The sequence below is a fragment of the Ambystoma mexicanum genome, chromosome 3p, assembly GCF_040938575.1.
Source record: "Ambystoma mexicanum isolate Mex_15411 chromosome 3p, UKY_AmexF1_1, whole genome shotgun sequence".
In the NCBI taxonomy this organism is placed as follows: Eukaryota; Metazoa; Chordata; class Amphibia; order Caudata; family Ambystomatidae; genus Ambystoma; species Ambystoma mexicanum.
The window spans coordinates 878414004-878437765 of NC_090925.1; the positions used below are offsets into that span (position 1 = coordinate 878414004).

The 23762-nt window shown below is 47.9% G+C and overlaps 1 protein-coding gene across 2 annotated transcripts in view; it reads right to left on the reverse strand.

The window, feature by feature from the left end:
• Positions 1–23258, reverse strand: part of LOC138581054 (sulfotransferase 1C2-like) — a 371697-nt gene extending 348439 nt beyond the window's left edge. Inside the window, exons 1-3 of one of the 2 annotated variants that reach the window (XM_069652095.1) lie at positions 23216–23258; positions 22384–22556; positions 11841–12013 (exon numbers count right to left, since the gene is read on the reverse strand). In XM_069652095.1, coding sequence (XP_069508196.1) covers positions 11841–12012 — 172 coding nt within the window. In that variant the 5' untranslated portion in view covers position 12013; positions 22384–22556; positions 23216–23258. Of the gene's footprint in view, positions 1–11840; positions 12014–12673; positions 12717–22383; positions 22557–23215 lie in introns of those variants that run through there. The other variant, XM_069652094.1, reaches the window with a different exon arrangement.
• Positions 23259–23762: the final 504 nt, after the last annotated feature.

Genomic DNA, 23762 nt, shown 5'->3' on the forward strand with positions numbered 1-23762 from the left:
CGAGAAACTTTTTTTCGACCCCTACTAGTTTCACACAGGTTTTTCCGACCTGCGCTAGGGTTGCGCAGCGGCATGAGAAACTATGTGCAGCTTTTGTTTCGATTCGTACTAGGTTCGCACAGCTGTACACAAAACTTTGTGCCTCTCTTTTCGATTCGTGCAGGATTTGCTTGACAGCACGACACACTTTGCAAGTCTTTCTTCGGTTTGCGAGGTTGGCAGAACGGTGTATTGGGGCAAAGCGAAACGGAATCCGACAGATTTGACTTCTGCAGCTGGCGAAACAGAATTTAACAATTTCGCCCAGCCCTACTCATTTCTGATCCCAGCTGGATTATGGTGTGGTGTTTTGGCAACTTTATTTTTTTAAGTCAGTCATAGTAATATAACAATCAACAACAGTGCGCACTGTCGAGGGCCTCGGCATCCTGGGGTGTCTCATTGTTACTCCCAAATTTGATGACCCTGGTTGGCAGGGCAGGGCTATTTATCTATTTTCAAGAATAACAATTAGTTGGCGCGCACCCCTGACCCCTCCCTGGCTCCGCCACTGGCCCCCATTCCCATACCCATCTTTTGCCAACATGTAAAGCCTTGTTGTGGTTCTCGTTCAAAACTAAACGGTGTTTGAACCGCCTGGAATTCACATGAGCACATATTTGGTGCAAGCTACATAAATAGCCTTGAATCGTTCTGCAAATACCAATATCCTCTAAATAAGCCACGACCATTTACTGTTTCCAGCTAACAAAGATAGCGCTCCGAAGCTGCCCAGCAAGTTACACTCTAGCATTACGTAGCATGGAATAACATCACACAGCATAACTTAGCAAGACTAGGCACAGCAGAGTTTGCCATATCGAAGCACAATATAGAATGATACCATTGCATGATGTCGAATAGCTTACCAAAGCATGGTCAAGCATAACAGCATGGTATAGCAAACCGTAGCATAACAAAGCAGCGCAAAACATAACTGCATAGTTCATCCACTCGTGGCGTGCCATTCTTATTTAGGGTAACATCATAGCAAAGCAGCGTGAAGGGTATCCAGTCAAAATATCTGAAACAAAACAGAGTCGTACATTTCAGAGTGGACAAAAACACAGAAAACACTGCGAAAAGGCTAGTGGAGTAAAGGGGTTGAAATGGGTCAGAATGGGTTTGGGTTGGCGTTTTGAGGGTTAAAAAACGGGGGGTTGGGGTGCAACCCCCCCCCCTCCAAATGAAAAAAATAATCTGTTTTTCTGTATTTTTTTCCATGATGAAATTTACCATTCTGGAATTGTGGTCGGTAAGATCACATGTAACCGCATGAAGCAGAGCACCTCAAAGCACAGTGTGGCATAGCAACGCAAGATGTGACATAGCAGCGAATCTAAAAAAGAACTCTAGACAATATCTAAAAAGTACAAACTCGCAGTGTTTACGAACAAAGCAAACTCTCTCAATCAATGCATTACCAATGCAGCCTCTAACAGCAAAGAACTGTTCTCCATTTAGAGAACTAGAATCACCTATTCCACTGTCCAGCTCAGCCACCGCGAGTAAAGCTTGGCGTACCACCATTCAGGACGCTTTAGCATCCAAAGTAAACACCCTCCAAAACAAAATCGCCCAGCAAAGAAAACTCCTAGCACATACTGCAGAGCCTCTTCCCACGACACAGCTGGACACCCCTGCCAATATACCACTATTTCATTTCACAGCGGTGACCACCCCCCAAGTCCTTAAGACTATAGCATCACTGAAACCATCCAATTGTAAAGGAGGCAACTGCCCTGCAAAAATAGTTAAGGCCTGCGCACCCTCTCTGGCTCCCATTAGCACTAACTTCATGAATGCCTCCTTTAGCACCAACTCCATTCCTGCTAATATTAAAGAAGCATGGGTTACTCCCCTCCTCAAAAAACCCACACTAGACCATACTACCTACACTAACTATAGACCGATCACCACAGTGCCATTTCTGCTTAAAATCATAGATAAAATCGACTATACGCAAGTTCAATCCCATCTTGAAAATAACCACCTCCTAGGGGATAGACAGTGGGGTTTCTGCCCCAGATATATTTCTGAGACGGCCCTAATGGACCTAAAAAAACAGATGGATACCATCAGAGACTCAGGTAACCTATGCATCCTATTACGGCTGGACCTATCCGCAGCATCCAATCTAGCTGATCACAACAAATTATGCCTCACTCTGGCAAACAATTTCCACTTCTCTAAAGAAGCTACCACCTAGATAAAATCTTTCCTGTCAGACTGCACCTCTAGAGTAGTCATAGGTGATGAAGCAGCTGATCCCATAGCAGTCCCACTGGCGTCCCACAAGGATCCTGCCTATCCCCCACTCTTTACAATGCCTATACTAAATGGCTCTTCGCAGCCGTTCATGCATTCGGAGTAATTTACACCAATTTCGCTGATGATACACAGATACGTATCCCCATCACTGGCTCTCGAACAAGACACTATCTGCATAAACAATATCTACACACTCGTCCAGAACTGGATGGCAACAAACAGCCTCTGCTGTAATGTAGAAAAAACAGAGATTCTTTTAGTAGGCTCTCCCACCCGCCTGAACAAACTACACCCAAAATACACCGCCATTGTCATAGATGGCACCCCAATCACCATCTCGAATGAAGTTAAAACCCTTGGCGTATACCTTGATTCCAACCTCACTATGTGCAAACACATTAGTGCCCTTGCCTCTTCCACTGCTCACACTTCCAAACATATTGCCCTGAGTCGACCCTTCCTTACACCGCAAAACTGCATGACACTATCAAGAGCCCTCATTCTTGCAAAATTAGACTATTGCAATGTACTCCTTCTAGGGACTTCCAAGAAAACCATGAATAAACTGTAACTACTACAGAACAAGGGCCTGAAAGCAGCACTGGGGATAAACAGGACCCCATCTCTCAACATAGGAAAGAGGCACACTGGTTGCCTATCTTAGCCAGAACACTACATAAAACACTCACTATCACACACAAATGTATCTCCAACAATGCACCCATCTGCCTTAACCACTGCCTCACACGTAAAACCACAGCTGGAATACACTTAGATTGAACGCCAACACCCACCTACTCATTGCCAGATTCAAGACTATCAGAACAGGCAACTCCAACTTCACTGTAGCAGCCCCTAGAATTTGGAATTCACTCCCACCTAACATATGCAACGAACCCTCCCTCCCTTACTTCATGAAACTGCTGAAAACCTGGCTTTTTAACAAAGTCTAGTTTTGCCTGGTTAGCTCTGCTCGCGCTCCCTGCGCTTCCTCTAGACCATCAGCACCAATTCACACATGCCTCTGCCAAGTGTTTAACGTCTCATATTGTAAATCTACAATGTAACCACTAATCTTGTAAGTTTCTCTAAGTTTTGTAAGAAATGTGTAACAAATAATCATAAGTAAGCTATAAGTAATCTTGTAAACCTACCGTGATACCTCTGGGTCTGGGCGTATAGCCAAATGAAATAAATAAATAAATAAATAAGTAGCATATCACCCAACTTGGTAGCATATTAAATGAAAGTTAAGTCATGCCACTGTATATGAAATATGTTGTGCTCTGCGCATTATATAGATATAAACACGTGTACAATATTCATGAAGCTTTAAATGAATTTGCGTGAATCACAAGTACAACTCTTAGCGTGAAAAGGTAGGGAGGCTAATCGGGGGGCAGAAGATTTCTGCTCAAAACAAGTGTTTGTATGGGGTTTTCACCCCTTCTACATCGGATCCTGACACTACAGCCCATAGCACTTTACAAGGCCCTCTTCCCCCTCCTCTCTTTCCCCAACAGAATTAGCTCTGTGGGAAAACTGAGTGTGTCAAGCCCAAGGAAAAGGCAACAGTCACTCGTGGAGCTGCGTGCAGATGTGGCAAGGAAGGGTGCCGGGGAGTTGCAACAGAAACCACAAAGAGAGAGCGGGGAAGAGGGAGAAGGGTGTGGGGTAGCGCGGGAGGAGCACGGGAGAATGAGTGGGTAAAAAGGCAGGTGGTGGAGATGACAAGGAAGAAGAGAGGCAGCAAAAATAAGGCGAGAGAGAAAGAGAGAGGGGGGAGAGAAAGAGGGGAGACAATTGGCAGAAAGTGGCGGAAAAACACACGAGACGCCAAAGTGAGGAAAGTATGATGTGTGTGTGTGTCAAAGGGGAGGCAGCCGAGAGTAAGAAAAATAAACAAATGAAGAACAGAAACAAACAACAGGAAAGAAAGTGAACGCCCAGTAAATTAGATCGAAAGAGAGCGAGTAAATGAAATAAAACGAACGGAGGAAGATACTGATTAAAGTGGAGGAGAGAAAGAAAGAACGTGTTGGTGTCTCGCCCTTCTTTCACACATAATGGAGCATAACGGGACAGCCCCGTCAGGCAGGGGTAGTCAGTCACCACACTGGTCGTGTCCCTGCAGGCTCCTCGTTGAGCAACCTGCAGAGCTATGCTAGATTCCCAGCCACACGTCGGGAAGGCGGGAATCTCTGCCAGGGATTATGGGAATTCTTCAGTGAGTCTCACCCATTTGTGTCCAACTCCCAGAGACCTAGAAGCTCCATATGCCTCAGAGACCTGGAGCACAGCTTCCCTCACACCGGGAACAACAAAGTTACTCCTCCGATACTGCCGGGCGAAGCAGTGGCCCAGTGGGTGGCTGAGAGTGGCTCTTAGGTGTCTACACACACACATGCACCATAAGGCTAACTGGTGGTGGCGGCCGCTTGTGTCTGGGCTGGGCTGATCATTTGCTACATAATAGCAAATGTGACCTATCTGATGCCTGTCTGCCCCTGACGGCTCCAGATAGTCTGGGCCTTGGGTGGCTGGCAGCCGGGTTGGGCCTGGGTACTCGCATTTGTAACATAGTGCGATTTTCAGGACCAGCACCAAACGTTGCTACCTGGGATTATAACTTATGTTTTGCCAAATGGACGAGATCACCCCAGGCAAGGGAAGGGCTGCCGCAGCAGGGTCACGCCATGGGCGTGTGGCACGTACAATACATGTTCAGCTGTGGTCCTATAGTTTTTTTGTGTGCATTGAAGTTAATGGCGGATGCACGAGCGCCAGCCCAGCTGGGGAGTCCGGGGGAGAGGTGCTCACCGCACCTGGCCCCTGGCTCCACCACTGTTATATGGCCCCACACTGGGCCTCGTACGACAGCAGCCCTGGCCCCACAGACGACACAGGCATCCCTGTTAGCCGTCCAGGCTCTTCTCGTGCACTGGCGTGCCATAGCAGGGATACCCCATTTATTCACGTGACCGAGTTACATCACTCCGTCACATGCTTCTTAAAGCAGCCACACCACACTCCTTTTCCATAACAACGAGAAGAGTGCAACACAATTTAAATCTTTAACTGTTATGACATTTGTACCACCAACTAACCAGTGTCCCATCACCGTTCTGCATCCAGCACATAGTCATTAGACGGGAAGGCCTACTTTGACTGATGCATTGGGGGTAGCACTTGCCCCCTCCCCAGCTTGGCCTTTCCTCACCAGCATCTCCTTGGTCCATCGGCTCCTGGGGGCTGCCACTAACTCTTCCTTCATTGGGCTCTTCCTCACAGCCGCTCCATGACGTGATGCACATCTGACTGCCCTAACCTACTTTCTTGAAAAAACCAGTGGTCCTCGCGACTGTGGCTTTCCCATCAGACGCAGTCACCATCAAGTCTTTCACCTCTACTACGTCCATGGTTCTGGGCTCGTACGGCAGTGATAGCTTTCCTTGCAGATGTCAGTTCCTCAACTGATATGGCCATAGACCTCTACGAATGTTCTCACCCTCGTCTCTGGCCTTCATCTCTTCATCCACCCTCTTGTCGTCGATCTTGGCAGACACTCTCACTCCAATATCTGGTAACAGTCCTCTGGGACATCTCTTGAATAGCGCTCTGTGAGCACAATGCCAGTTGAGCAGTGGAGAGTCGCTTGATACTCCCTCAGGAATTGATATAGGGTTATTTTTAGGCACTAGCCCTGTCTGTGGGTGATGCAGAACACCTTGTTAAGGGTTTGCATCAAGCGCTGAGTTTCGCCGTTCGCCTTCGGCCATACTGATGGTATCTTTCAGTGGTGAATTCCGCACTCCCTCATGAATTGTCCAAAACTCTCTCCTTGAAAAGTTGGCACATTGTCCATACAGACTACTTAAGGGAAACCATGCGTGGCAAAGACTTTTTCTAGTGCTTCAGCAATGTGGTCAAACACCACAGACTCCACTTCCGGATGGATATCTTGTCCATTGGTCGATCACTACCATGAAATGCTTGTCTCTTCTGACTGAACCGGAATCCATGTGCACATTTTCCCAGTGTTGTGAGCTTCGGGGCATGGATTCGATGGAAGTTCACGTTGCACCGGGCCTGCCACCTTACACCATACGCATCCAGCTACAAACTCATCCACTCGCTTCCTCAGGTACGGAAACCACACCTTCAGTCTCAGGAGTGCTTTAGTCTTGTCTGTCCCTCGGTGCCCCTGGTGAGCCAGTATTATTACTTTCTGGATCTTGCATGCAGGAATCACCAACTTCCGTCCTTTGAGGAGCAGGCCTGAGTAGGTGAATACTATCGTATCTCTGATCTTCCACAGTTATTCGAGTGTGGCGCGGGCATCCTGAGTCCTTTTATTTAGACCTTCCAAAATTCCTTTCCTCTCTTCCCTCTGCAACGCTCCTCGAAGAAGACGGAAACACTCATCCTCTTCTGATGCCGCTGCTATTTACTAGATGCGTATTGAGTTTGGGGTGGTCGACTCAATAATGACCTGAACGTAGTCTTCCGCCTCCTCTGCACTATTTTCGCTGCCTGCATGCCTCTTCTGCGGATACCTTGAGAGGTAGACAGCTGAGTTATTGGCCCTGTGGCGGTACACCAGGCATGGAAGAAGAGCCAGCCATGAGCGGGATGAGAGGCTTATGGTCAGTGACTACAGTCACGGGTCTTCCCAAAATGTATAGACGGAAGTGCATGCACCTCCACAGTATTGCCACAGCATCCTGCTCAATTTGGGAATACCGTTGTCCTGTCTCTGAGATGGTATGGTTTGGCAAACGCCACTTGTCTCAGCATTCCGCTGGTGTCGAGCTGGGATAGCACTGCATCAACCACGATTTCTGATGCCAATGACGGGCCAAAGAATGCCATGGTGTTGTTTACTGTGAGGGCTTCCTTGACATCATCGATTGCAGTTTGTTCCAGTCGGCCCCATTGCCACACAGTGTCCTTCTTGGTTAGGTTTCTCAACGGCTCTGATAAGGTGGGCAGATTTCGGATGAAGCAACCGCAGTAGGTCACCATCCCCAGGAAGGTGCGTACTTCTGTTACGGTCCCTGGGGGTTTGGCATCTTTAATATCTCTGACTTTCCCTGGGTCCGGTGAAACACCACCCTCCTAGAATACAAATCTGAAGAAATGAATGCTGGTCTTGAGGAACTCACATTTTTCTTTATGCAGAGTGAGACCCAGCGACTTGATCCATTCCAGCGTTTTAAACAGTCTTTCCATGTGGTCAACTTCCGAGCCAGCGAAGACCAGAATGTCATCGCTTATGATAAGAACACCCTCTAAACCAGCTAGGGCGCACTGGATTATGTTCTGAAATACTTCAGCAGCTGAAGACACTCCAAAACTGAGGCACCTGTAACAATACAGTCCCCTGTGTGTTGTAAAAGTGGTTATGTACCTTGACTCGGGGTGAAGTATGACTTGATGGTATCCAGCTCTCAGTCATGTTTTGAGAAAAACCTGCCCACTTGGAGTTCTGCCACAATGTCATCAATGGTGGGGGTCATCTGCCATTACCTCTTTATGGCTTTGTTCAGTAATCTCATGTCCATGCAAATACTTACTGAGTTGGGTTATTTAGGCTTTATTGCTACGACAAAAGCGTATATCCATGGTGTCGGTCCTTCTACCTTTTCAATAATGTCGAGCTGGACCAATTTATCCAACTCCTTGTCCACAAGTTCCCTGAGATGAAAAGGAATCCTCCTGCGTTTCAGGGCCACTGGGCGAATGGAATGGTCTATATGAAGTTTGATGGGGTCACCTACCAGTTTTCCAATCCCTACAAACACCTCGGCATATCTTGCCAACACTGCCTGGACATCTTCAACGTATACCCCATATGCAAAGCTCATGATTTTCAGTGATTCTGCCATGGCATAACTCAGTAGGGTGTTGGCGCTAACATCTGTGATGAACAATATGGCCTTAATTGAATTGGATCCATGTGCTACATGAGAGACAAATGCATCTATCAACCGGGTGGGGTTGTCCTCTCCAAAACTGAAGATGCGTGCTCTGGGGTGGTTTAGAGCCGGAGGGTCTGACGGCACCTCATAGTGTCTCAGTGCCATAATGCTCACAGAGGCTCCGGTATCCACCAGCAGCAAAACTTCAGACCCGTTGACCCTGACTATACATTTTGGTTGTCGTCTTGCTCTCACCTTCATTTTACTCACATTGGAGATGAAGAAAATGTTCTACTCATCTTCCTCTGCCATGTCTTGTCCACTTAGGTCTTCCTCCTGATTCATCAGGGCCACATTCTGGGGAGGTCTTTGTCTGAATTACCCCATTCTGGCTGGTCTCCTCTGCACCACCACTGGAGCGTTGCCCGACACATACGTGCATAATGGTCAGGGTATCCACATCTTCCGCAGGCTCGACTCTTTGCGGGACACTCAGCTGCATGGGAAAGGTCGAACCCACATTATAGGCATGGGGTAGGTGTCGCAAGGCTTACCCTTCTCTCTCTTACAGATGTCATATTTCTCTGCACCACTCGTCCCTTGGGGTCCCCCCACAGCACAAACATCATCAATTTCTAACATGAGTATAGTGCATCCATTATGCAATCACGCGTATCTGCCAGTTCATGTGACTTCCCTAGTTTGAGAAGCCGCGCCACGGCTAGGCTAGGCTCCCTCAGTACCTAGCATCGCTGCTTTCCTGATGCGCTGCCTTGAATTAGCTGATTGCGTATTATGCCTTCCTCACTGTCCCATGCAAAGGTGGGTGAAAGGTGCCTCAGTCTGCCATAGAAAGTGTCCAATGTCTCATTGTCTTTCTGATTGGCATTGCACATTAAGAATCTCTCATAATTGAGATTAGCAAGAGGCATGAAATGCTCTCTTAGTACATTTTTCGCAGTGGTAGGAGTTATTCATCGGTTGCAGTGTCTTGAAGATCTGGTGGACAGCGGATCCTGCCGCATAAATGAGGGTCGACAACTTGGCTTCATCATTGGTCTCCCCCGTAGCCCTGAATTACCTCTCCAGGCGTATGATCCATAGGTTCCACCTCAGCTCCAGACTGGATGGGGCACCAGAGACATCAAAACTCCAGCATTGGGCAAGGGATCCCTCTTGGTGGGGCATTTGTGCACCTGCTGGGGCAGTCGTGGTGGCTTCAGCCACATTTCCCTGACCCCCATCCATTGTGCACACTTCACACCATGAACTGCTCACTGTGGGTTGAAGGCAAAACTCCTCATCATTGTGCGTGCATCAGCACCGCAACCTGCGAGCATCGCTCGGTGTCACACTGCCCACTGATAGTGTACCAGGGATCATCCCCACCTAGCCGACCTCGAGGTCTGTTACGACGACCACCTCGTTGCCATTGTTATGTGGCCCCCCAGTGGGCTTCCTACGATGGTTGCCCTGGACCCACAAAAGACACAGGAATCACTGTTAGCCATCTAGGCTCTGCTCATACACTGGCCTGCCGAAGCAGGGATGTCCCGTTTATTCATGCGACAGAGTTACGTCACTCTGTCTCATGCTTCTTAAAGCAGCCACACCACATCCATTGGCCTGACACCTAGGCAATCAAACCTTATGCCAAAGGCCAGTGTGACCACCTTCACCACCAGGATAGCAGGTGAAACTCTCATGGCCTTGGTTCCTTGCTGGGGGTGGGGGAACGAAAGAGGAAAATAAATTGTGCATGCAGGCTCTTAATGCAGTCAAGGCCGATGCCCCAGGCAATCTCCCTTGTCCACAAAACCATGTAGTTGTATCACTTATTTCACTTTTTTGTTGAGGGGATCATGGCTCACAAGTGATGGTGCAACGAGCAAGCTAAAAAGGTGTGCAAAAAGTGTGCTATATAAAACTATTGTATATGGAAAAAATGATGTACACTAACAGACCCAGGATTATTATATAGATGGCGCAAACACTGCCATCTTTCAGACTAAATATGAGCAGGGCTTTTTGGTGTATTGCACAATTAAAAGAATCAATTGTTGTTGATCCCAGTTTTGGAAAACAAACTAAATAAAAGACATATTTATTTATTTATTTATTTATTTATTTCATTTGTAGAGCGCACCTACAGCCCAGAGGCATTGTGGCGCTTGTTACAAGAATTTTTACATGCAGTTTCAATAGGCCAGGTTACATGTGACTGCGAGGTCTCTTGGTTACAGTTACAGTCTTCATACATTACTCATTACAAGATTGACATTACTAATACAGTTTATGTATCACAGGAGAAACAGCTGATTAGTTAGATGAATAGTTGTGTTTTGAGTGCTTTACGGAAGGCTGTATGCGATTGAATCAGTATTAGGTTCAGTGGGAGGGCATTCCATTGTGTGGCAGCAATCGTGGGGAAGCTGCATCCTCCTGCACGAGCCTTTTTGGTTTTGGGCACAAGGATAAGGTTGGCGTAGCCTTCCCTAAGAGGTCTTGTGGCAGTGTGTTTGACAATCCTCTGTACAAGGTAATATAAGTAGGGGAATTCACTCAGGATCACACAGGTAGGAGAAATGTGCAAACCTGCCTGTGAATCCAGGTTGTATACTTAACAGTTTAAACCCTTAAGTGCCAAGGACGAGCCTTTTGATTACTCGAGAAAATATCCCATTAGTCTCAAGGAAGGGTAACTAAGTAAGGACAAACCCACTGAAACTGCTGCACATTCACGCCCATGAAAACTATGCAGAAACAAAGCTCTCGTGTGTTCCAGGCCAAGGGTTGTGATGCTTCCCAAGATATGCCTTTTAGCTCACACCATTATGTATTCTGTACAGTATTTCACGCTTTATTTGCTCGCTATACACGCAAGGCTATGAGTGCCAGGATGCAATGTGACGGAAACCTAGAAGCCAGAACTGGCCAAGCATCACTATCTCGCCATCCCAAGGTGTCTTCATATCCCTTTGGAGTTTATACATGTCCGGTGACAGCATCTGTTGTTTGTCATTGTTTCATACAGTTGTTATGCATGATGCTAATGCAAGCTGCATTCCCACCCAAAGAAAAGAAAAATCCAGTAACACAAAACACCTGGTGGTTTTTTAGTTCCAGAAAAATATGTTACTTATTACTGGACTCTTTTTTTTTTAGGGTAGTCGGCATACCAAATTAGCAAGAGGAACAATGCCGCCTGTTCTTTTTTAAGGTGAATAACAACAGGGGTCTTTTAGCAGAGCTGAAAGCTTTGGTACCCTTGCAACAGAAAGCAAACAGAGGGGTACCACCGGGCGGCCCTTTCACTTTGAGGTATAATTGCACCCACCCAATACTACTGAACAAAGAATGAAGCCCCTGTCTTCGTGGACGGACAAAATAAATCACTTTCAGGCGCAATCAAGCAAAAAACATGTTAAGGAAAGGAATGGCCACTCGCAGTGCAGCCTCTGTCGTGTCGCCTGGGTGCAGACCCTGGAAAAGGGCCTATTTTACCGGCCCACCACACATCTCCGGCCGCCCCTTGGGTTGTTTGAAGGCGGGGGGAGGAGGGGGAAAACCTGTAGCCCCGAGCCAGGGGAGACACCCCTTGACTCTCACCTGCTTTCGGGTATGTTGCCACCAGCAGGTCCCCGGGCGAGGCTTGGAAGTTGCAGATTTGGGCCCAGGTGTTGCACGTGTTCTCGTCCAACGGTATTCCGCCCACGCGGCCCATGCCGGGTCTGCGCATCCTCTCGTTTTTCAGGTACGGCAAGTTCTCCTGGAAGGTCATCCTGGGAGCAGGGGAAGCAGAGAGACGGTGGTGAGTGGCCTGCCTGCCTGCCTGCACGCGGGCCCGCCCTCAGCCACCAGAGCCTGCGACGCCATCCCTCACAGGCAACCCTGCGACATCTGCCCCACAGCATGACGCACTCCAGCACCAGCGCGTCCACGTCACCCCTCAAGGCTAGAACCCCAACACCCACGGCCAGGGGCTCCTATCCCTATCCCCCCCTCCACACACTCTGCCCGGGGTCCAATACTACCCCCTACCCAGGCTAGGGCACTTATGCCTCTCACTATACCAAATTGCGTACACAGCCAGCGCTCCCACGCCGCTCTTGACAGAAAATGCTGACCTCGTAGTCCATCCGAGAGGACAGCTCAGCGGCAACGTGCTCGCCTTGGAAGCAAGACGACACGGAGCAACACGGGTTCAATCCCCTGGTCCGCGCTTAGAAACCTCTGGGCGTTTAAATAACCTATCCTATCCCACAGCAGACGCTACTACGCAGCGTTTTTTGGCTGCCTCAGAACGCGCACCCCTTTATTCACACTGCCAGCACCCCTACTCCTGATCTCCTCATCATGGCTGACACTGCTACACTTGTTGTCATCTTGCTAGGGGAAGCCTTTTCACTCCCAGATTTCGCACAAGCAGCGGGCGCTCTTACTCTGCTTCCCTCCGCCAGCAGTCCCGGGCACGCTGTGCCCTGCGTGAGACGAAGCTGGGATATCTGGTCGCCCTCTCTTCCGGCGAACAAATCATTAACCCACACATGTGGCCCTCGTCCAAACCGCGTTCTGAAATGCAGCCAAACTACATTGCAACACGACATTGCAAATATAAACATTGTTTTCATTATAGGCTGGCCTTCCTTTGTCGAGTCTTTGTTTCACCTATTGACATCCAATCTGTTCAACTGACAAGAACTCAAACTGCATGCAAATAGCAGAATGCATTCGTGAAGGGTCCTGTTCATATGGAGTCCCCCTGTTTACCTTGCTGTAGAGGCAGAAAGCTGTCGGTGCCCCATCCCCAATGGTCTTTCAGAAAAATGTGTGGAGAGTTATTTGTGTTCCGATACCACGTGGCAGGAACACAAGAAGACCCCTATATACCACACTCCCAGTATAATTTTGTAATAACCAGTGGAGCCAAGAGGTTGGCGACTGTTACCTATATTGTGTTTCCCCCAATGATCACTGAAACATTGTGTAAGTGTTGGCAATAAAAAAGGCAGTGTTTTTTTATTGTACATAACGTAACATTGCACAACATAATAATCATTATAATAACCATATCATACGTAATGTACACTTTTGGGCACAAGGTCCAGGGTTGTGTCCCCTGGGCCGTGCCGCATTCCTCTTCCCTCGACGACATGGGCCCCGTTCGTGGCCGTGTAACACGGGCCCCGTTCGTGGCCCTGTATTTCTTTTCTTCTCCCCTTTTTTCCTTTTTCTTATCTTGGGTGGGTGGGAAAAGAAAACGTCCTCTGCGTACACAGATGACTTGTGGTGCTCCGTACAGAGCACACAAGGTTGTGTTTCTTTCTGCCCAGGCAATTCCTTATATCCTGGTAGAATACCCCTAGGCACTGCATGGGTGTGGGGGCGGCTTTCCACACCCCTGGTCGGTTGGCGCCGACTGCAGTTAGCACCTCATGGTGACCATTGTTGGTCTCCTGTTATTAATTCCTGTCATCCTGTCCTGCTCTCTTGTTGTGTGGTTGTGGCACATGCTAATGTGCTTAGCCCCTTTGTAGTGCCCTCATCCTGCCTGTCTCTTTGTAGCTGAGGGAGAGGGGAGGGGAATGGGGCTGACCACGTGTCTGCAACATGTGTTCTGCCCACACCCATGTGCCCTCCTTGCCCCCCAGGTTACTTGCCCGTGCTTTCGAGCTGCGGGGCGCCCCCTCCGCAGCTCTGGCTATAAACAGTGGAGCCAAGAGGTTGGCGACTGTTACCCATATTGTGTTTCCCCAATGATCACTGAAACATTGTGCAAGTGTTGGCAATAAAAAAGTCAATGTTTTTTTATTGTACGTTACGTAATATTACACAACAACAGTCATCATAATAATAACCATATCATACATAATGTACACTTTTGGGCACAAGGTCCACGGCTGTGTCCCCTGGCCCGTGCCGCCACACCTGGATGGGTTACCGGCCATCCAGGTTCCCCACAAAAGTTGCTCATCTGCTGCTACCAGACGCCACACTGTTTGCCAATTCTAAATGGGACTCGCCCATTCCCTTGACCAGTAACTGCCCTTTGTGAGGGTTTTGTCATTACCTGGTCTTGCTCATGAGGTGTGCATTCCACCGCTGCAATTTCCCCCCCTTTAATCGCTCTAGCTTTTTGCTATAACTACAACTTTTTATGGTCTTAACCCCTATATGCTGAACTCTCTTTTTCACGTGTTTGGGTGTCTGCTCTTTTATTGACCTCCTGCTTGTATAAAATTGACTATCCCTTGTCTTCCCCTATGCCCTAGTAGCTGTTGCTCTAACTGTTTCGATTTCAACTGATTCTGGGCACCCTTCTATACATTAAACTTATTGGATTCCCTTCTTCTGGCTCCCAAAACATGGCCCTCTTGCCCTTCTGCTGGGCCTACAACTTTCCTGTACCCTTTCCCTACGTCCGTTATACGTGCGCAGTGGTTTTTGAGTCTGCCCCAGTTTGACTTTATACAGTTTTCAATGTGAGATGGCCCTATACATCCATTAATTTGTGTAGTACCATTTTCAGCCACTTACTGTATTGTGGTAGTTGCTGTTTGCTAATGTTCTCTTGGCTCGCCCCGCCTACTAATCTTAGCTTCTAGTAGTACTGTTTTCAGCTACTTGTTATATTGTGATGAGTGGTGTTTGCCAATGTCTTCTCAGCGAGCCCCCTGTCATTTTTAAACCCGTTTTCAGGTTCCGTGCTACTTGTAGCCCCTTGGCTCTGGCCGTCCAGCCTTGGCCTGTTGTTGTTATTCCTGTTTTTCAAAATACTTCCGCCGGTATTTGCCGGTGCATTCCGGAGTATTGCGGCCCTTATTCTACTAAACATCTATACACCTTTATCTGGCTTGTTATTGTCTATGCATTGTCTCCTTACTCATTTTCCTGAAGCTCTCCATCACTCTTCGTCAGTCGCTTGCGGGCTTCTGTTGGACCCTGTTCCGTTAAATTCTAGCTGCCATTATCTGACTCTTAGTCGTCTGTGTGTGTTCTCTTTACTCATTTTTTCTTTTATGGCAGTTTCCCCTAAATTCTTATTTGTCTAATTACCATTCTGTTTCATCCACCTAAATACCCATGAGTGGTTTCTGAGCGTGGGTTTGGGGTCATCCTTCTGTTATGTCCCATCCTTATGTGTTTTCAGACAATCGTGTTGCCTCTGAGCTATACCGCCCTCTCACACTGAAGTGTTTTGGTTCTGGGGGGTTTTCTTACTCTACAGTGCTTTCAGTTGCCACCTTAAGTGCCCTGCTTATTTCTGTCAGTGTTGGGGTATACACCTGCTCATCTCTCTTGACCGCAGTTTTTGAGAGGAAGAAGAATGCACTCCAATGTTGTGTCTTACTGCCATGTTCCTGGTGCGATTTAATTGAAATCGTTACCTCTTTTGTGTTTTGAGCTCTAGCAGCAGCCACCACATAGCATGTTCCTGCCGCACTTTATTTTTAAAAACACATTTCTGGGAATTTTAGGGCCTCATTCATCTTGCTAGGCTGCAAACTAAGTTGAGAACTCTAAACTTTGACAAGTATGTACAAGTAAAAATTGGGGCATTTTGTGCAGAATGCTGCTAAGAGATAATTGTGCATAGGTACACATCCTCCTATATGTGTAAATGTTTCTCACAGCATTGTGATACAGTAACACGTCCGGGGCAGGTGGCCTGGGGTTAAATGAAATAATGCATAGTAATTATACATCTACAGCTTATATGTATAACTGTTCGGATGTCTGAGCTATGGGTGTTGGGCATGTCCACAATGATAGCCAGGACTTTTTATTCTAAAACTCTCCAACCATAGAAAGCAAAAATGATCAACTATATCATAACTTTTTAATCTCAGATGCAAAATCTTGAGTTGGTCGAATGAGTACAGGTGTTCATGGTCACGGTGACAAACTTTTGTAAAGTTAGGGAGAGTGTTGTGCAAAAAACAAAATAAACACTAACCTATAGTGTTAGAGTATACAACTCTTTTAGCACTGACCATAGGGCGACAAGCTGAGTGATGCCACGTGACACGGTAAAGCATATGTTTTATTTATTAAACATAGTGATGATTTGTACAGCACCAATTGCCAAAAAGAGTTACAGTGTGTGCATACTTGTGGGTGTAATCCTGTTGCTGAAAGGGATGGTACACCCCTGAACAGCTATTCTAGAAGTTTTCATAGAGTTTACTTATGCTTTTTTTCAATATTGTGATTATAAAAATTACTCTGAATTCATGACAGCTACTGTCTGCAAGTATACATGTGCAGGGGTGTGCATTTACCAAAACAGATACTGTTATTTTTAGGCACTAGCCCTGTCTGTGGGTGATGCAGAACACCTTGTTAAGGGTTTGCATCAAGCGCTGAGTTTCGCCGTTCGCCTTGGGCCATACTGATGGTATCTTTCAGTGGTGAATTCCGCACTCCCTCATGAATTGTCCAAAACTCTCTCCTTGAAAAGTTGGCACATTGTCCATACAGACTACTTAAGGGAAACCATGCGTGGCAAAGACTTTTTCTAGTGCTTCAACAATGTGGTCAAACACCACAGACTCCACTTCCGGATGGATATCTTGTCCATTGGTCGATCACTACCATGAAATGCTTGTCTCTTCTGACTGAACCGGAATCCATGTGCACATTTTCCCAGTGTTGTGAGCTTCGGGGCATGGATTCGATGGAAGTTCACGTTGCACCGGGCCTGCCACCTTACACCACACACATCCAGCTACAAACTCATCCACTCGCTTCCTCAGGTTCGGAAACCACACCTTCAGTCTCAGGAGTGCTTTAGTCTTGTCTGTCCCTCGGTGCCCCAGGTGAGCCAGTATTATTACTTTCTGGATCTTGCATGCAGGAACCACCAACTTCCGTCCTTTGAGGAGCAGGCCTGAGTAGGTGAATACTATGGTATCTCTGATCTTCCACAGTTATTCGAGCGTGGCGCGGGCATCCTGAGTCCTTTTATTTAGACCTTCCAAAATTCCTTTCCCCTCTTCCCTCTGCAACGCTCCTCGAAGAAGACGGAAACACTCATCCTCTTCTGATGCCGCTGCTATTTACTAGATGCGTATTGAGTTTGGGGTGGTCGACTCAATAATGACCTGAACGTAGTCTTCCGCCTCCTCTGCACTATTTTCGCTGCCTCCATGCCTCTTCTGCGGATACCTTTAGAGGTGGACAGCTGAGTTATTGGCCCTGGGGCGGTACACCAGGCATGGAAGAAGAGCCAGCCATGAGCGGGATGAGAGACTTATGGTCAGTGACTACAGTCACGGGTCTTCCCAAAATGTATAGACGGAAGTGCATGCACCTCCACAGTATTGCCACAGCATCCTGCTCAATTTGGGAATACCGTTGCCCTGTCTCTGAGATGGTATGGTGTTGGCAAACGCCAAACTTGTCTCAGCATTCCGCTGGTGTCGAGCTGGGTTAGCACTGCACCCAGACCAAATGGGCTTGCATCAACCACGATTTCTGATGCCAATGACGGGCCAAAGAATGCCATGGTATTGTTTACTGTGAGGGCTTCCTTGACATCATCGATTGCAGTTTGTTCCAGTCGGCCCCATTGCCACACAGTGTCCTTCTTGGTTAGGTTTCTCAACGGCTCTGATAAGGTGGGAAGATTCTGGATGAAGCAACCGCAGTATGTCACCATCCCCAGGAAGGTGCATACTTCTATTACGGTCCCTGGGGGTTTGGCATCTTTAATATCTCTGACTTTCCCTGGGTCCGGTGAAACACCACCCTCCTAGAATACAAATCTGAAGAAATGAATGTTGGTCTTGAGGAACTCACACTTTTCTTTATGCAGAGTGAGACCCAGCGACTTGATCCATTCCAGCGTTTTAACCAGTCTTTCCATGTGGTCAACTTCCGAGCCCGCGAAGACCAGAATGTCATCGCTTATGATCAGAACACCCTCTAAACAAGCTAGGGCGCACTGGATTATGTTCTGAAATACTTCAGCAGCTGAAGACACTCCAAAACTGAGGCACCTGTAACAATACAGTCCCCTGTGTGTTGTTAAAGTGGTTATGTACCTTGACTCGGGGTGAAGTATGACTTGATGGTATCCAGCTCTCAGTCATGTTTTGAGAAAAACCTGCCCACATGGAGTTCTGCCACAATGTCATCAATGGTGGGGGTCATCTGCCATTACCTCTTTATGGCTTTGTTCAGTAATCTCATGTCCATGCAAATCCTTACTGAGTTGGGTTATTTAGGCTTTATTGCTACGACAAAAGCGTATATCCATGGTGTCGGTCCTTCTACCTTTTCAATAATGTCGAGCTGGACCAATTTATCCAACTCCTTGTCCACCAGTTCCCTGAGATGAAAAGGAATCCTCCTGCGTTTCAGGGCCACTGGACGAATGGAATGGTCTATATGAAGTTTGACGGGGTCACCTACCAGTTTTCCAATCCCTACAAACACATCGGCATATCTTGCCAACACCGCCTGGACATCTTCAACGTATACCCCATATGCAAAGCTCATGATTTTCAGTGATTCTGCCATGGCATAACTCAGTAGGGTGTTGGCGCTAACATCTGTGATGAACAATATGGCCTTAATTGAATTGGATCCATGTGCTACATGAGAGACAAATGCATCTATCAACGGGGTGGGGTTGTCCTCTCCAAAACTGAAGATGCGTGCTCTGGGGTGGTTTAGAGCCGGAGGGTCTGACGGCACCTCATAGTGTCTCAGTGCCATAATGCTCACAGAGGCTCCGGTATCCACCAGCAGCAAAACTTCAGACCCGTTGACCCTGACTATACATTTTGGTTGTCGTCTTGCTCTCACCTTCATTTTACTCACATTGGAGATGAAGAAAATGTTCTACTCATCTTCCTCTTCCATGTCTTGTCCACTTAGGTCTTCCTCCTGATTCATCAGGGTCACATTCTGGGGAGGTCTTTGTCTGAATTACCCCATTCTGGCTGGTCCCCTCTGCACCACCACTGGAGCGTTGCCCGACACATACGTGCATAATGGTCAGGGTATCCACATCTTCCGCAGGCTCGACTCTTTGCGGGACACTCAGCTGCATGGGAAAGGTCGAACCCACATTATAGGCATGGGGTAGGTGTCGCAAGGCTTACCCTTCCCTCTCTTACAGATGTCATATTTCTCTGCACCACTCGTCCCTTGGGGTCCCCCCACAGCACAAACATCATCAATTTCTAACATGAGTATAGTGCATCCATTATGCAATCACGCGTATCTGCCAGTTCATGTGACTTCCCTAGTTTGAGAAGCCGCGCCACGGCTAGGCTAGGCTCCCTCAGTACCTGGCATCGCTGCTTTCCTGATGCGCTGCCTTGAATTAGCTGATTGCGTATTATGCCTTCCTCACTGTCCCATGCAAAGGTGGGTGAAAGGTGCCTCAGTCTGCCATAGAAAGTGTCCAATGTCTCATTGTCTTTCTGTTTGGCATTGCAAATTAAGAATCTCTCATAATTCAGATTAGCAAGAGGCATGAAATGCTCTCTTAGTACATTTTTCGCAGTGGTAGGAGTTATTCATCGGTTGCAGTGTCTTGAAGATCTGGTGGACAGCGGATCCTGCCGCATAAATGAGGGTCGACAACTTGGCTTCATCATTGGTCTCCCCCGTAGCCCTGAATTACCTCTCCAGGCGTATGATCCATAGGTTCCACCTCAGCTCCAGACTGGATGGGGCACCAGAGACATCAAAACTCCAGCATTGGGCAAGGGATCCCTCTTGGTGGGGCATTTGTGCACCTGCTGGGGCAGTCGTGGTGGCTTCAGCCACATTTCCCTGACCCCCATCCATTGTGCACACTTCACACCATGAACTGCTCACTGTGGGTTGAAGGCAAAACTCCTCATCATTGTGCGTGCATCAGCACCGCAACCTGCGAGCATCGCTCGGTGTCACACTGCCCACTGATAGTGTACCAGGGATCATCCCCACCTAGCCGACCTCGAGGTCTGTTACGACGACCACCTCGTTGCCATTGTTATGTGGCCCCCCAGTGGGCCTCCTACGATGGTTGCCCTGGACCCACAAAAGACACAGGAATCACTGTTAGCCATCCGGGCTCTGCTCATACACTGGCCTGCCGAAGCAGGGATGTCCCGTTTATTCATGCGACAGAGTTACGTCACTCTGTCTCATGCTTCTTAAAGCAGCCACACCACATCCATTGGCCTGACACCTAGGCAATCAAACCTTATGCCAAAGGCCAGTGTGACCACCCTCACCACCAGGATAGCAGGTGAAAATCTCATGGCCTTGGTTCCTTGCTGGGGGTGGGGGAACGAAAGAGGAAAATAAATTGTGCATGCAGGCTTTTAATGCAGTCAAGGCCGATGCCCCAGGCAATCTCCCTTGTCCACAAAACCATGTAGTTGTATCACTTATTTCACTTTTTTGTTGAGGGGATCATGGCTCACAAGTGATGGTGCAACGAGCAAGCTAAAAAGGTGTGCAAAAAGTGTGCTATATAAAACTATTGTATATGGAAAAAATGATGTACACTAACAGACCCAGGATTATTATATAGATGGCGCAAACACTGCCATCTTTCAGACTAAATATGAGCAGGGCTTTTTGGTGTATTGCACAATTAAAAGAATCAATTGTTGTTGATCCCAGTTTTGGAAAACAAACTAAATAAAAGACATATTTATTTATTTATTTCATTTGTAGAGCGCACCTACAGCCCAGAGGCATTGTGGCGCTTGTTACAAGAATTTTTACATGCAGTTTCAATAGGCCAGGTTACATGTGACTGCGAGGTCTCTTGGTTACAGTTACAGTCTTCATACATTACTCATTACAAGATTGACATTACTAATACAGTTTATGTATCACAGGAGAAACAGCTGATTAGTTAGATGAATAGTTGTGTTTTGAGTGCTTTACGGAAGGCTGTATGCGATTGAATCAGTATTAGGTTCAGTGGGAGGGCATTCCATTGTGTGGCAGCAATCGTGGGGAAGCTGCATCCTCCTGCACGAGCCTTTTTGGTTTAGGGCACAAGGATAAGGTTGGAGTAGCCTTCCCTAAGAGGTCTTGTGGCAGTGTGTTTGACAATCCTCTGTACAAGGTAATATAAGTAGGGGAATTCACTCAGGATCACACAGGTAGGAGAAATGTGCAAACCTGCCTGTGAATCCAGGTTGTATACTTAACAGTTTAAACCCTTATGTGCCAAGGACGAGCCTTTTGATTACTCGAGAAAATATCCCATTAGTCTGAAGGAAGGGTAACTAAGTAAGGGCAAACCCACTGAAACTGCTGCACATTCACGCCCATGAAAACTATGCAGAAACAAAGCTCTCGTGTGTTCCAGGCCAAGGGCTGTGATGCTTCCCAAGATATGCCTTTTAGCTCACACCATTATGTATTCTGTACAGTATTTCACGCTTTATTTGCTCGCTATACACGCAAGGCTATGAGTGCCAGGATGCAATGTGACGGAAACCTAGAAGCCAGAACTGTCCAAGCATCACTATCTCGCCATCCCAAGGTGTCTTCATGTCCCTTTGGAGTTTATACATGTCCGGTGACAGCATCTGTTGTTTGTCATTGTTTCACACAGTTGTTATGCATGATGCTAATGCAAGCTGCATTCCCACCCAAAGAAAAGAAAAATCCAGTAACACAAAACACCTGGTGGTTTTTTTAGTTCCAGAAAAATATGTTACTTATTACTGGACTCTTTTTTTAGGGTAGTCGGCATACCAAATTAGCAAGCGGAACAATGCCGCCTGTTCTTTTTTAAGGTGAATAACAACAGGGATCTTTTAGCAGAGCTGAAAGCTTTGGTACCCTTGCAACAGAAAGCAAACAGAGGGGTACCACCGGGCGGCCCTTTCACTTTGAGGTATAATTGCACCCACCCAATACTACTGAACAAAGAATGAAGCCCCTGTCTTCGTGGACGGACAAAATAAATCACTTTCAGGCGCAACCAAGCAAAAAACATGTTAAGGAAAGGAATGGCCACTCGCAGTGCAGCCTCTGTCGTGTCGCCTGGGTGCAGACGCTGGAAAAGGGCCTATTTTACCGGCCCACCACACATCTCCGGCCGCCCCTGGGGTTGTTTGAAGGCGGGGGGAGGAGGGGGAAAACCTGTAGCCCCGAGCCAGGGGAGACACCCCTTGACTCTCACCTGCTTTCGGGTATGTTGCCACCAGCAGGTCCCCGGGCGAGGCTTGGAAGTTGCAGATTTGGGCCCAGGTGTTGCACGTGTTCTCGTCCAACGGTATTCCGCCCACGCGGCCCATGCCGGGTCTGCGCATCCTCTCGTTTTTCAGGTACGGCAAGTTCTCCTGGAAGGTCATCCTGGGAGCAGGGGAAGCAGAGAGACGGTGGTGAGTGGCCTGCCTGCCTGCACGCGGGCCCGCCCTCAGCCACCAGAGCCTGCGACGCCATCCCTCACAGGCAACCCTGCGACATCTGCCCCACAGCATGACGCACTCCAGCACCAGCGCGTCCACGTCACCCCTCAAGGCTAGAACCCCAACACCCACGGCCAGGGGCTCCTATCCCTATCCCCCCCCTCCAGACACTCTGCCCGGGGTCCAATACTACCCCCTACCCAGGCTAGGGCACTTATGCCTCTCACTGTACCAAATTGCGTACACAGCCAGCGCTCCCACACCGCTCTCGACAGAAAATGCTGACCTCGTAGTCCATCCAAGAGGACAGCTCAGCGGCAACGTGCTCGCCTTGGAAGCACAACGACACGGAGCAACACGGGTTCAATCCCCTGGTCCGCGCTTAGAAACCTCTGGGTATTAAATGCGTTTAAATATCCTATCCCACAGCAGACGCTACTACGCAGCGATTTTTTGGCTGCCTCAGAACGCGCACCCCTTTATTCACACTGCCAGCACCCCTACTCCTGATCTCCTCATGGCAGACACTGCTACACTTGTTGTCATCTTGCTAGGGGAAGCCTTTTCACTCCCAGATTTCGCACAAGCAGCGGGCGCTCTTACTCTGCTTCCCTCCGCCAGCAGTCCCGGGCACGCTGTGCCCTGCGTGAGACGAAGCTGGGAAATCTGGTCGCCCTCTCTTCCGGCGAACAAATCATTAACCCACACAGGTGGCCCTCGTCCAAACCGCGTTCTGAAATGCAGCCAAACTACATTGCAACACGACATTGCAAATATAAACATTGTTTTCATTATAGGCTGGCCTTCCTTTCTCGAGTCTTTGTTTCACCTATTGACATCCAATCTGTTCAACTGACAAGAACTCAAACTGCATGCAAATAGCAAAATGCATTCGTGAAGGGTCCTGTTCATATGGAGTCCCCCTGTTTACCTTGCTGTAGAGGCAGAAAGCTGTCGGTGCCCCATCCCCAATGGTCTTTCAGAAAAATGTGTGGAGAGTTATTTGTGTTCCGATACCACGTGGCAGGAACACAAGAAGACCCCTATATACCACACTCCCAGTATAATTTTGTAATAACCAGTGGAGCCAAGAGGTTGGCGACTGTTACCTATATTGTGTTTCCCCCAATGATCACTGAAACATTGTGTA